The 15,378-nt window shown below is 40.3% G+C and overlaps 1 protein-coding gene across 1 annotated transcript; it reads right to left on the bottom strand.

Annotated features, from left to right (window-relative positions):
* Nucleotides 1-1,570: 1,570 nt before the first annotated feature.
* On the bottom strand, nt 1,571-3,274 carry CXIP4 (CAX interacting protein 4). Its single transcript, XM_078588988.1, has 2 exons — nt 3,201-3,274; nt 1,571-2,891 (listed from the first exon to the last, which is right to left on the bottom strand). The coding sequence occupies exon 2, from the start codon at nt 2,868-2,870 to the stop codon at nt 1,890-1,892; it is 981 nt and encodes a 326-aa protein (XP_078445114.1). The 5' UTR covers nt 2,871-2,891; nt 3,201-3,274; the 3' UTR covers nt 1,571-1,889.
* Between the last annotated feature and the right edge of the window lie 12,104 nt (nt 3,275-15,378).

Below are 15,378 nucleotides of genomic sequence, written 5' to 3'. Positions count from 1 at the left end.
TAAGAATAACACCTTGTTGTTAGACTCTTTTCCACACGTATAGAAGGTTGTGAGCTTCAGATGGATATTCAGTGTTTAAGCCGTGAAAAAATAGAAAGGTCAAAGCGTGGCCAGCTTTCTTCTAAGAATAGGAAAACATCAACTGGATATTTAAAAAACATTTTTCCATGGAAACTTAGAAGAAGAAAAAAATTATATACAAAACTCCTGCTGGTGCGCAGATGCTCGGAATGAGACTCTCCTTTGTAAAATGCACAAGGCACTCTATGGCCTGAAGGTGCCACGAAGGGCCTAATTTGGTGAACTGACCAATGCAATGAACAACATGGGCTTTACACAGAAAAATGGCGATGATAGAATGTTCATTTTGCATACCAAGTCAGGATAGAGGTACTTCTTGTGTATGTTGATGATATGATGGTTATTGCAGAGGATCATGGAGAAATCCAGGAAATACATGAAAGGTTATCCAAGGTGTTTGACAACAAAAGACTCGGACAGTTTGCATATTGGGAGCAAGAGAGCCCTCCAACTACCAAAAAGAGATATCGATGATTAATAAATAAACTCTTATATCTCTTAGACCAGATATCACGCTTGGCAATGAATTAGTAAGCCAATTAATGCAGTATCCAAAGGAAGCTCATGAAACAACAGTTCATCACATGATCAGATAATTAAGGGGGACATATATATATATGGGATCATCATTGAAATATTTACAAGAGTAGGATAAGCATTGAACATTGTGGATTGATGCTCTACTACGAGTTATTCTTCCTCCCTAGGAGAAACTTCATAACCAAGAGGAGCAATAAGCAGAGTGTTATCTTGAGATCCAGTGCCAAGGCTGAACTTAGAGCTGTGGCATTGGGCGGGTGTGAGCTCCATTGGTATCAGAAACATCCTACAGGATCTCAGGGCTCACTTAACTGAGCCAATAAGTTTACTTTGATGTCTTAAATCTGCTATTGAGATCGCACATGATCCGGTCCACCATGATAGAACTAGATATGTTGAAATCAATACGCAACTCACTAAAGAGATTGGGATGTGGAATCCTCAACATGACCTGTATCCAGTCTTCAGATCAGAGTAACCTGCATAGTTCGACGCTGGGATGGAGAACATCCATTTCCAACTTAAGGGGGAATGTGGTCATAGGTTATCAAGTATTATAGGTTATATAACTCTATGTGCTTAGGTTTATTGGGTTCAATCAGAGCCTATTATGTAATTTAAATAAGGGAAACCTGCTGGAGTCATCAATGAGTTGAGAGTTTTAGGAAAGGCACACTCATTGATCGAGATTAATACAAACTTATTATCCATTATCAGAGGATTAGAATTAGAGTCACCAAAATGGAAGAGGCGAGGGATCGAACATAAAAACCACTGGGCAAAATATGGATCATTCATAACATCTTGGGAAACCCCGAAAAAAAAATTTGTCGGATTAAGGAGAAGATCGTGCCCAAACCTAAAGAATCTTATTATAATAACCCTCCATGCCTTAGAAAAAGAATAATAGAAATGAAAAAAATCTGCTCTCAGTACCTGCAAACAAAAGTACAGAAACCAAAGCCAGCGTCTCATTAAAAAAGTGAGAACATTTCCGTTACTGTGAACAGCTATAACCACAATACTCTTTCTCGGAGAGTGGTCTGATTCAAGGTCAGAGTACATTCATCAATCCAGCATAGTTGAGAGATTTTCCAGGTCCCATAAAAAATCCCTCTTCGCTGGGCAAATATCGTACATAAAAGGGAAATCGTCAAGACACATAACTCAAATATTGTTTTTTTGGCAAGATCAGAAGCAGACAGAGATAGTCTGCAGACGACGAAGGCACGATTTCAGTAAAATTCAAGCCAGTTGGGTTGCAAGTTTCAGCGTTCTTCCCTCTTTGATACGCGACGATTATCATTCTCTGAGTTACTACCGCTGCTCCGTTTCTTTAACAATTTACTCTTGCGCCGATCCGAATCATTTCTGCTGCTACGGTGCCTGCGTTCATCAGTCTCAAATTCATCATCAGATGAATCTTTCCCATGGCGTCGCCTGTCTTTCTTGCTCTTATTGTAATGACGACGGCGGCGGCGATCATCTTCCTCACTGCTATCCTCATCAGATGAACTTTCATGCCTCTTCCGGCGCTTCTTTTCTTTCCTCTCCTTGATTTCAGGACTTCTGCACCTCCTTCGATCCTTCATCCTCGACTCCTCTTCGTCCTCCTCGTCTAAACTTCTGCGCTTCCTCCGCTTCTTCTCCTTCCTCCTTTCATCATCTTCTTCTTTCCTCTTCCCCGACTTGATACCCTTGATCTTCTCGACTTGAGATCCACCATCCCTGTCTGATCTCTTCTTGGATTTGCCCATTCTAGCTGCGATTATCCTTTCGATCTCTGGGTCGACATCAGAATCTGAACTCTCGCTTTCCTCTTCCTCCGAGGAGCTATCTTCATCGTCTTCTTTGCCCAAACCGTTGGCTTTCTTGATCTTGTCGAATGCGTTGGTGGCGTTCTGCAGAGTGACCTCGTCCTTGTCCTTGTCCTCCTTCACGCTGAGGAAGTTGCGGCATTGATAGGTGAGATGGCCGACGCGGCCGCACTTCTTGCAGGCTCCCCGCGTGTCGTTGGCGCTGGAACCGGTTATCCGCGCGAGGGCCAGCAGACCCTGGAAACTAGCGTAGGCGTTCTCCGCTCCTCCTTCTCCAGCTGCCCTCTCTGAGGCATTTCCCTTGGAATCTTTCTCTGGGGCGTAGGGATCGTAGCCAATCGCACTCTGCCATATCCCGTGAGTTTGCAGCGCCGCGCTACTGTGAACGCGGTTGTTCGCTGGCATCCGCACCCTCCCCGCCGTCGCCGGCATCTTCGCTACTGGAAGAAAGCTCTGGATCTAGGGTTTCAGATGATGAAGATGACAGCCCACAAATCAAGCACAATTCTCCGGGCCTGAATGATTCTACCCTTCTTCGACAACAGAAATTTCGAAATCTAGGGTTTCAGACGGATGCCTTCCCCTTCCAGAGACGAAGAACAGATTTCGAAGAGAATAGGCAAACGATGGCCAAAAGCTTCGATAACAGAAATATCGAGATCTAGGGTTTCAGATTGAAAAGAGAATACGGTGATGGAAACCGATCGTCGATCAGATCAATTAGAATTATGATAGACGGAGACGGATTGCAGACGCGAGTACCTTGCGCCTCCGCCAATGATCGCCGAGGTGCCGCTCTACGGAGATGAATTTGCCGACGAAGTCTCAAAATAAAAGAATTTTGGGACTACGCGGTATTTATAGAAGCTCTGAGAAGGAAGGAGAGAGAGGAGTCAGACTGGACTTTTCGATCGGCCCAGTAAGAGTCCAACCCAATAACCTTAACAGCCCACTCTGGATTCAACAGTCGGGGGAGGCACCCACAGTGAAATGGATAACGGATGTTGTGAAACATAACAATACTAATTGGTGTATTGAATGCAAATTTAAATTCATCGGTGACCCCGTATAATGTTTAAGTCAGAACTTTATTTGACCAATAATATTTATCAAATAATTATTCCATTATTTTACTTTTCAATAATTAAAATAAAAATAAACATGCTATTGATGGTCATAGTAAGAGAAGTAAAATTAGAGAGATACTATTGATACTCAATTCACTAACCACTGCTAAAAAGTACAAATACCTCATGGTTCTGAAGGAACCCCAATGTTCCTTTTGAGCTTGATGCTATTCTATTTTTTTGTCTCCTCATACGAGCACCTTACAATTAGGGTTATCTCAATGTTGTTACTCGTGATCTGTTATAGGTATCAACAGCTCGCAGATGGAGAATCATCATTCTTAAACATTACTCAAGATGCCCATCAGGGTTTGGGGATCTAATTGAATCAGATTGGTCGAATTTTGATTGAATGATTTGATCAAATGGAAGGGAATTTGATCAAATATATCAAATCATTTGATTACATAATGATTTTGATCGAATTCATTCTATATATTTGATCAATTCAATTTCAGTAATTGAAATCAATCAAAAAATTATTTCAACTATTCAAATGAAATGAGGACCTCTGTTGCTCGTCCTCTCTCACTCTCATGTTAGCTCTCTCTCTCACACATTTATTTGGTCTTCCTCTCTCTATCTCTTGCTCTCTCTCTCACTTGCTCCTTTGCTCTTTCTCCCTTGATCCCTCTCTCTCTCACTTGCTCTTTTTCTCTTTCTCCCTTGATCCTACTCTCTCTATATCACTTTTTTCTCTCTCACTTGCTCCTTTTCTCTTTTTCCCTTGTTCCCTCTCTCTATCTCACTTTCTCTCTCACTTGCTCTTTCTCCCTTGATCCCTCTCTCTCCCTCTCTCTCTCTCTCTCTATTTCAGGCTCTCCCTCTCTCTCTCATTCATTTATTACACATATTTATTTTATGATTAATTCAAACTAGTTGATCCAATCCAATCCAACCAAGCAGTCATAATTGAATTAGTTTGGGTTATTCAATCTAAATATTGGGCCAGATCAGTTAGTACAATCAGACCTATTGGGTTAAATCAATTGTGAATCAATTTTCTGGCCCGAATGATCAGTGCTTGGATTTGATCTAGTGAATGTTTTATCTGATTGAACATTTGATCAATCGGACCAAATCCCTAATCCCTAATGCACAATAATGGAAACTTGCGAGTTATCTTTATTATTATTGATGGATATTATGTGGCTGTCAAGCCAATCACACCACCATCTTTATTTAAGTTCATTGAATAATTTATTTACGCTCATTATTATTCCATGTGATGCTTATGATGAAGTCCATGAATACGTGCAAGTACTTAGTGAATTATTACTAGATCATAATACAGTGATCACTAGTTTTTAAACATAATTTCCAAATATTCCTATTCGATGGATAGTCGAGAGGGACATCAAATTATCCTGATAGAATAGCACTAGCTGATCCAACATATATGATAAGTATAGCTGATCCTATGGCTATTAGTGTGGCGACACTATGGATAGATAGTGGGTTCTCTTTGGAGAAAGAGTTCACTAAATTGATGCGTACGATTCTCAAAATGGTATTATACCTAAACGTCAATCAGGTTTATTCATGTCACAGTTGCTTTCTTCTCTTTGTTTATTTCTTCAGTAGAGGATGCGAGCGCGCCACATGTACACATGGTGCCCCATTGTGCGGGCACGTCGCTCTTCATTAGAAGCAAAATAGAAATTATAAAAGTAATTTTTTTATCTTTTTTGGCCTTGGTGCATGCGATATTTATTGCAAAAAAAAATCTTCCTTTTTTTATTGGGGCACGTCAGCCTCCGCTAGAAAAACTCAAAAATCTATGTTTTCATCATAAATGCAATCATGGCTTCGCGAATCACAAAGCCATGATTTTGTGGCAAAATGATTTGTTGTCGCCAATCATCAATATAGCAATAATTTGTCGCCAATCACTAACTAAGTTAATGATTCATTGTGGCCAATCATCCGCATAGCTATAATTCGTCGACATTCGACGAATCGGACAGTGACACTTAGTGGCACAAATTAAAGAGCCAATAATATATTAAAAATATATATTAATTAAAATAAAACCCCAAAATTCATATAAATATATATATTTCGACTTAAAAAAATCATAACTTTAAAATTTTAATGTCAAACAATTCCATAAAAATCATATAATTTCTAAAAAATTATATTCTTTTAGACTCTATTGTCCTAAAATTTCCAGAAAAGGCATAAATTTTAGAAATTTCAGAAAATCATTCTAAAAATAGATTTAATCATTTTAAGCTTGATAACATGCACATATGAGTGATTTAATGCAAATAGAAATATAAATATGATCATATTAAAGTACTAAACTAAATATGCATGCTATCATTCAGGTCAGCAGATCAATTGGTTGATATCTTCACCAAGGTGCCCAGAAGAATATGGAATACAGAGAGGTTGATGGAATGCGAGCGGAGATTAGGGGGAGAGTGATTTTTTTTTCTCCTCCACCTTCTTCACTCTGTGTGAAAAAACCTCTCAACACTCCTTTCTTAAGGAGACTGATAAACCTGAAAATGTGTGTAAATATGTCGTTGATTTGACGTTTAGATTTATACAATAAAATTTTTAAATACCCTTAATCACTAACTATAGAATATAGAGCAAGCAAGGGGTCGAATCACAAGGAGGCAGCAAGCAAGAATTTTTATCCATTTTTTAATAAATTAATTCAAGGATGAATTAATTTTGCAATTAATAAACCTTAATTATACTTAATAATGTTTTTAATTAATCAAAGTCAAGTAAAAACTTAATTTTGATTTTAAATATTTCGGTAAAAAAGCTCAAGATAGAATGATTTCAATTATAACATCGGATTAATATGGATTATTAATTTCCCAATTATTATAAATTTTAAGACATTTTTTATGAATTAAAGTTGGGAATTTAATAATCAAGAAAGGGATTTTGAAATTGGAGTTCAAGATGGACGAATTTATGGATGAAATTTTATATTTAGGGTTTTTATATATTGAGTTAAATTTCCAAACAATAAATTTTGAAATTTAGAGAGAGAAACTAGATGAAGTAACCTAGAGAGAGAAAGTGAAGAATTTGGGGAAAATGTGAAATCCGACCCTAAATTAAAAATCTAAAATTGTAGAATTGTTCCAAATCTATTCAAAACTAAAGATTAACAATCAGATCATGAATCAGACTCAAAATGCAATTCTAATTTCATCAAAAACAACTTCTAGGGCATGTACAGTTCGCCATGCCTCGGCGTTTTAGAATCGATCAAGAAGTTTGAATGCAGGATCAAGATGTGTCGACTTCCAAAGCAACTCTTGTGTTATTCCTAGCCAAATCCTTGGGGAGAGCTTCAAAAGGTAAAATTTCCCCTTTTCCAGACCTCTATTTAAAGATCCAACCGTCTGGATTGTAGAGGGAGAAAAGACAAAGATGCCTCAAAATTTCAGCTCAATCGGACAGCTAAATCTCCAGGTATCGCAGATTTACTGGCGTCTAATAGTGGCCGTTGGATCGTTTATTATTTAAGAAAAAGAGATTTTTCTTATTGGCTGACAGCTCTTCTTCCTTGTTTTCGCCCCCTTGAATCTCGTTGTGCCACGTGTTTGAGTGTTTCCACAGGGCCAATCATTAAATAATGGATGCTCCTTTTGAATGGCTAAAAAGAAGCCATGTCATCCTCGTCAGCGCCTACAAAAATAAAAAATAAAAAACGAGGTGAGCTTACCGCCCTTTCATTTAAAATACGCGGCGTTGATTTCCACGTGCAGTTAATGAACGCGGTGAATCGACGCCGCAAAAATTAAATAAAATGAATTTAAAATATACGTGTGTCGGTGGCCACATGCATTTAATGTCTATTCTTTTAATTATCTATTATTTTAATTCTAAAATCATTTCTTGACTAAATAATGATCAGAAAGTTATAAAAAAATACGAAAAAATTCCAGAAAAATTAGGAAAGCCCTTACCAACCTTTAGTCAAGTGATTAAGGCCCTGTAAAAAATATTTCTTCAATGAAATGAGCTTAAATACCATGTAAAAAATGATAAAAATTAGAAATAACAGGAAAATCAAAGTGTATGTCATTTATCTTCATTTTTATATGATAACATGCAAATATGGCCATTAAAGCACATAAATATAATGTAAAATTCATCAATTAATCATGTTAATTTGTAAGTTATTAGAAACTCTTTGGCTGTGGCCTTCAAAAGGGATGTAGCTATAGAGAGAAGGTGGCAGCGCCGGCCACCCCTCCATCATCGTTGCTCTAAAGCCCTGGTTTTCCTATTTAGAGATGGCAGAGATGTGGTTGGTGGAGATTTAGATAGCAGACGTTTCTCTAAAGCTCTAAAGCTCTAAAGCTCTGCCACAAGGAAGGACCAAATGTGCAATCTAAATCTAGATCGTAATCAAAATCGAAATCGAACCCGACATTGAAATCGAACTCGAAACTGACATTGAAATCGAAATCGCAACCAAATTTGTAATCTGAATAACTCTGCATTTGAGGTTATCCATCCCTCAGAATTTAAATCTATGACTGAATTTTTGGGATTTGACGTTCTCAAGCCAACCAAAGTTGCAAACTAATTAGCAAATCAGTGTCTTGATCGATCCAAAGATGGAATCTCTAATCGAGTTCAACATCTCATTGTATCAATTAAACTGAGTTTTTTCAGGTGAAGAACTCTGCATTCGCATTTATTCATCCCCCCGAGTTTTAATCGCGAATAGTATCCTCTGGATTCGGCATTCTCAAGCTAACCGAATTTGCAATCTAATCATCAAATCGATGTCTTAATCGGTCCGAATTTGGAATCTCTCATCCAGGTTTGACATATCAATTTTACTCCCCCGACTGAAAGTCCACTGGTGAGGTTCTGATTCTCAACCCACACTTTGCATGGCCTACAAAGCCGATCTCTCTCTCTCTCTCATTTCTTGTCTCTCTCTCTCGCGCATTTCTTGTCTCCCTCTCTCTCTCTCTCGTTACTTCTCTCTCATTTCTTCTCTATCTCTCTCTATCGTTTCTTCTCTCTCTCTCTCTCTCTCGTTTCTTGTCTCTCTCTCTTTCTTGTAGACTCTTCAAGAAATGTCCTCGCGTTTCTTGTAGACTCTTCAAGAAATGTCCTCGCGTTTCTTGTAGACTCTTCAAGAAATGTCCTCGCTCTTCTCCGATCGAAACTCAACCAGAACAATCGAACAAAGAAGAATAAACTTGCCGAAATAGGGAAAAGCAGCATTCAAGCATTACATCAAACACTTGGCTCTTATTTATAGAGAAACCAACGAAGGAAATAAAGAAGAAAAGGTTTTTGTAACAGCCTCCTGGGATATGAGCTGGTGTCCCACGTGGAGGTCAAAGTCTGTTGCAACAGCCTCCCAGGATAAGAGCTGGCATCCCACGTGGAGGCCAGATCGCCGTTATAACTCACGGCGATGGGACGGTCGCGATCAGACCTGAAAAGAAATAACGAACTAAGAACGTGAGTCCAACAGAATTCTCGCGGAGACGTTCCGTCGGCGATCACCTGAAGAGTCTGGATCTTCATCTTCAATTTCCCCATGGTTCAGACTCCTATAAAAGCGTTTACAATTCCAAGCCGTCTTCTCATTTCCAAAACTTTACTCTTCCAAGTCCTTTAGTAAGAACATCCATAAGCTGATCTTCAGTCTTTACATAATTCACGGAAATCATTTTCTCCTCCACATTCTCTTATGAAGTGATATCTCGTATCAATATGCTTGGTTCGACTGTGCTGCACCGGATTTTTACTTAATACAATGGCAGATTTATTATCCGGGTAGAGTTTTGTCGCTTCTATTTCTTCTCCACATAACTCCCCAATAATCCTCCTCAACCAAACACCTTGACAAGCAGCCAAAGTAGCAACCATATATTCTGCCTCACATGAAGAAAGTGAGACTGTCTTCTGCTTATGTGATGACCAACTGATTAAGGCAATATTGTAAAAAAATACTTGTCCTGAAGTACTTTTCCGGTCATTCTCGTCACCTGCAAAGTCATTGTCACTGTACCCCACTAAGCTTTCTTCCTTGTTCCCTTTTTCATACACCAATCCATACTCAAGCGTTCCTCTTAAGTACCTCAGAATACGCTTAAGAGCTGAAAAGTGCTTCAATCGGCTTGAGTAACCTATAGAATAGCACAAGTCTAGTCGTGTGTTGGTAATGTACCTTAGACTTCCTATGAGACTTCGGAAAAATGTTGGATCAGCACTAGATGCACTCTGATTATTGAACTTGAGTCTTGTTTCAATTGGAGTATGTATGGAACTGCATTCTATCAGCTTGGCATGTTTGAGAATATTTTCTCAATATATCTTTTCAGATAGGGTTATACAATCCCTTTCTTGACTTATTCTGATCCCCAAGTAGCAGCTTAAGTTACCAAGGTCACTCATATCAAAGTGATCCTTCATCTCTCCCTTGAAAACATTTATGTCACTTTCTTCCTTTCCTGTGAGTAGAAGGTCATCAACATAGACTCCAATTATCAAATTGAGTTCGGTAGTGATCTTGTAATAAATGGCATGTTCATACTTACTTCTTATGAAGCCCAAAGACATCAAACATTTGTGTAGCTTGAAGTACCATGCCCGAGGGGCCTGTTTGAGTCCATACAAGGCCTTTCTCAGTTTAAGAACATGACCCTCTTTACCTTGGACCACAAATTGTTCCGGTTGCTTCACATAGAGATCTTCTTCCACATCCCCATGTAGAAAGGCTGATTTCACATCGAGCTGATGATGTAAAGTCCACCCCCTTTTAGCTGCTATAGAAATCATAACTCTAATGGATTCAAATCTTACCACTGGAGCGAACACCTCTCCATAGTCTATTCCTTGTTTTTGAGAATAGCCTTTTACTACTAGTCTTGCTTTGTGTCTCAGAATTTTCCCAAGTGCATCTCTTTTGACACAGCGTTGAGAATGAACATGCAGTGTTACGCATGCATGGTGACCGGCAACCACAGCGTTTATGAATTGTTGCGGGCCACGTAATCGGGGTCGGGTGCCTTGCCCCGTTGTTGCAGGTGCCCCGTTGTTGCAGGTCGTCCATGAAACCTCAGAGTGCACATGACCTTCTCGCGGATCGGAATGACTGCATGTGGGTACGACGGGTGAATCCTGTTGACCAGACGCGACAATGACATGGGGTCCCACTGCGCTTTGCACCAGAGTCGCACCGAATGTCGCCCTGATGGGTTTTTGCGCTGCAAAGGTATGGCGCCGATTGTCTAGATTCATCCTTCCACGCTGGAGACGCGAGCTGGCCAGGCGCAACGACTCTAGGTTGTCCGTGGACTGCACGATGACAGGTTGGCGATGCGCGACAACTCCAAAGACCCCATTTCGTCCCTTCCCCTCCTCGGCCTTCCTCTTCCTTCTCTCCTCTTCCTCTCTTCTTACACTCGTGAAATCTAGAACCTGTAACTTCCAAAACAATAACCAGATCTAGATATGTGTGGTGACCATCATGGCCTTATATAGGGCCATGATGGGCCTTTTACAAAAGAGTCCAACAAGGGGCCCAACAAGGGGACCCCTTTTACAACACAAAGAAAATAAACTATGGAAATTAAACGACGCAACGATATGGACGATACAAACTCACCATGACGAACATGGTGAACACGACATGACTAATACAAACACATAAAAATGAACATATGAAAATGGAAAAAAACAACGAACACGATAAGCACGAGCCGCAGAAAAACAAAACATTTGAGTTGCGCGGACGTGCTTCCCCCAGGGTATTTAAACCCAGACCTCTTTACTGTTGCCTTGGCGTGCCGGTCGGGCTGGACGTGGGCCGGCGGGGCTGAGGACGACGACGAGTTTGGCTTCAAAGACGGTCAAGCTGGCGAGCTCCATCATCTACGGCTGCCACGTGGCAGAAAGAGGCCGCTCCACAGTGGTGACTTTGGAATAGTTTTGATCGATCAGAACTCGTCTATGACGTCGAAAGATCGGTGGAGAGGAAAGCCCATTAGGCCGCATTCATCTGGGCCGAACAGGATTTCAAGGATCTGTTGTTATGTTGAGGAAACATTGACTATCCGTCATTCATTCCGTCCCTTCTCGTCATCAGTCGCGCTTCTAGTATTGTGTTTAAGTTTAGGTTTACAACCATCGTCCATCCGTTCCGTCCAGCTGACAGACTAGACTAAGGATCTACATGTTTAGACAATGACGAGGCATGACGTTGATGTCAATGAATGGATGACAAGATCACTTATGCCGATTACTGTTCGCCTGTAAGATATCCGTCGAATATCAGACATCTGAAAAAACAATATCCAGTATCTGGATAAAATCTAGATCACATCAAATATAGGATCGAATATTCACCCGATACAGGTTATCATAGAGATAAGGATACTGTCATCCATTCACAGAGGTAAGGCCGCCTGTACCAGATATTGGACATGGAAAATTTGCACTGCACCGCACGACCTTCCCTACTCTGCCGTCGCTGATTCCTCGTCTAAAAAGGTCTCGGATCCATGCAAAATACAAGCAGGATACCAGGAAATCTAAAGGTTAGAAAGAAAGAATATGTCTTCCTATTTGATGGGGAAAGGGGAAGATAGATAACAAGAAAGGTTGAGAGCAGATCCTAGGGAATATTTCAACGAACCAATATACGCTTTCATAATATTTTACGCAAAAAGATGTTACACCTGTTCTCAAAAACCCACTAAAGTAAAATGAGCAACCTCGGTCATTGCTTGTTGCGCCAAATAAGCACTAGCGGTTCTCGTTCATTTCCTGGTAGGCAACATTGAATTCTTGATCTCTGAAGAAACTAAACCTTGGAACCAAAGTTAACTTGGATTGCGCCCAGTCAAGTACAGCAATTTCGATAACACAAACCGCCATGTCGATTTCATTCAAATTGTTGACATCATAAATCAAGTTATCATGTATTGGCGTTTAATTTGTAGACTCGCGCACAGCCAAAATCCATGTACGATAGAACATATATTTGTTCTACAGCGACGACATTCTACAAAACTCATAACAAAAATTCATATAAGAAGAAAAGTATCAAAATATCTTCCGAATCACCTCCAAACTCAGAGCATAGATGGTTCTGAAGTGTATAAGGGAACTCCATGTGTTCAAATAAATTCAGAAGACACAAAAGGAGAAACCTACGGAAACGTGTACAGAGAGATGAAAACATAACAACCTAAATTAAATGTTTTTAAGTTTTTTAATTGGTCACTACTGAAATTAGGCATTACACAGACTTCAAAAGTCGCCGCCATCAGGCAAACATTCTTCTTACCTTAAACAGTTTCGGTAAAGAGCAATGGATGAACTGTTATGCCTCATATTTCGGAAGAGATTTCCCGGGACGAATTCTTCTGTTTAGGTTATTGCTTTGCTCAAAACGGAGCACATTTGCATACGAATAGAAGTATAAGATAAAAGATAATTAATTTATTAAACAACTATTACTTTGGCTTTCTATCCAGAATCCTACTTCCCTTGCGAAATAATAAACGAAGACCGTAAGGAAAAACATTACCCAAATAGAAGAAAAGACACGCAAGAGACATACTCACAATAAATTTCTGCAGAAATGTTCCAGATCCTTTCGAAAAGTTCGACACGTAATCAATAGTGTCCGCCGGAAAGGAGCACCAAGGATCCTTGTAAATTATTTAACGGAAAATGGCCCCCGAATATATCGAACGACTTTTCGATAATCTCGTCATCGACAAAAACGTAGTTATCATAACATTTTCCAACTGGGGAATTTCAGAAAGGAAAAATGACGCCATCTGAGTAATAATTAGAACACTAATGATTGATCAGTATATATTTGTTCTCCTGTTCCCATTGTTGTATATATTCATTCTCCTGTTCCCATCCTTGTATATATTCATTCTCCTGTTCCCATTCTTGTTCTTCTTCTATCATTATCTATTTTTACTTGTTGAACTCTTAGAAAGTCTCTTCAACACTTGTAGGGAAATGTCTCGTAACTACGTCCATCATGTGCCTGTTCATCTATTTAGACGCAAAACCTACTAGGCCATAAAAGAGATCCGGTAGTACTTACGTGCCTCAACAAGAAATGACCACGGTTTCGCATTTTATTTTATTGGTTTTCGGAGAATACGTAACTAGATTCTGTTCGCGTTAAAAATTCCGTTCGAGAATATCACTTTCTTAAAACATTTCGTCACATCTGATAAGAACCTCTCTTGTGATGTATCTTCCCCTGTCCCTTTCATATTGGAAGATATATATCTTGCTTTCCAACTCTTCAATCTCCTGATATCCGGCTCTTTTTTCTACGCCAATAGTTGATAGCTATTTTCTTTGTTCCCTTGTTTTTTCTCGTCTCATAGTTTTTCAACCCGACCGAACAGGAAGTGTTCACGCGCCAGGTCTTTGATCTTGAGCCAAACGCGCACAAAGTTCACGTCGGCGGCCTGCGTAAAATTAGTCGAGATATCTACCAACTAGACTGTAACCTTCTTTGACGAGGAAGCATTGCCCGTTTGAACTCCGGCATCTTTTCCGTCTTTCTAGTCCTTGAATCTCTGATTATCCTCCGGCTTGTTTTTCTACACCGGCAGTATTTCTTCGCTGCTTTCACTGTTCCCGTTTCCTTCGCCTCCTTCAAACGATTTTTGAAAAACAATCCCTGCACAGTGAATCAGGGATAATCAAGACCCTAGAACTTGTCCCAGGAAGTTCTTGATGGTTTTAAATTGAAAAATAAAACTTATTGTCCCAGGAAGCGTCTGGATCTTGCAATTTCGCGAACTTGAAAGGGATGACATGGCCGTTCGGCTTCGAGGTGCTCGTCTTCACCGACTTGCCCGCCATCGCCGCAGGATACTGATGAAGACGATCAAGAAGAGGAATTCCCGTCCCCTGACTCGGATCACTCCAATCATCACTTCTGCGATCTTCCCGCCCCGTTCCTATATTCTGGGTTGGAGCAGGATGCATTAGAATTAAACATGTATAATTCATGTCTGAAATTCGACGGAATCTGAGAAAACAAATTACCGAGAGGATTTTAGCAGCAGATTCGCCAAGCAGTAAGAACAGTGCCTTTGATCACGCCATACTTCTTGTACGCCTGCGTCGAATACTCGCTGCACGTAGGGACGTATCGGAAACTTTGCGGAAGCAGAGGCGAGATCTCTCCTGAACAAAATCGATCTGAGAAATTCAGAAAACATCACCTGTTCACCATGGACTGGCAGATCAATTGACCGATCATCTCGCTTTTGTAAAATTTAAACATCGAGAGAGCTACTTTAACCCCCGCATCATTCACCTCCTCCTCTGCAGAACGGTGATCTTCTTAGACGAGGAAGCATGCCCGAGGAACAGGAAGCATGACAGAAAGATTAACGTAAGTCTAGACTGTAACCTTCTCAGACGAGGAAGCATGCCCGTTTGAACAGCTACACATCCGCCTCGTCCTCATCGGAAAAGCCGGAACTCGGGCATCTATTCCCCGTCTTTCTAGTCCTTGAATCTCTGATTATCCTCCGGCTTGTTTCCTAAACCGTCAGTATTTCTTTGATGCTTTCAGGGATTCCTTTTCTTTCGCCTCGTCCAACCGATTTTCCGCACGAGAGAGAACAGGAAACAATCGCGCTCGGTCTTCCCGCTTCCGCGAATTGTGCGGGAAGTCGATAGTATATATAAGATCCCAACCTTCCTACCCGAGAGAAAAAAAAACAAGCCGTTCTCATCCTTCTTAACAACCACATTTCCTCCTCCTCCTCCTCGTCGTAGTCAGAAACCTCGGAGGTTTATTGAGAGCAACG

The sequence above is a fragment of the Wolffia australiana genome, chromosome 17, assembly GCF_029677425.1.
Source record: "Wolffia australiana isolate 7733 chromosome 17, ASM2967742v1".
Classification (NCBI taxonomy): domain Eukaryota; kingdom Viridiplantae; phylum Streptophyta; class Magnoliopsida; order Alismatales; family Araceae; genus Wolffia; species Wolffia australiana.
Note: the sequence above shows the minus strand (reverse complement) of the source record. Positions and strands in the feature narration are given on the sequence as shown.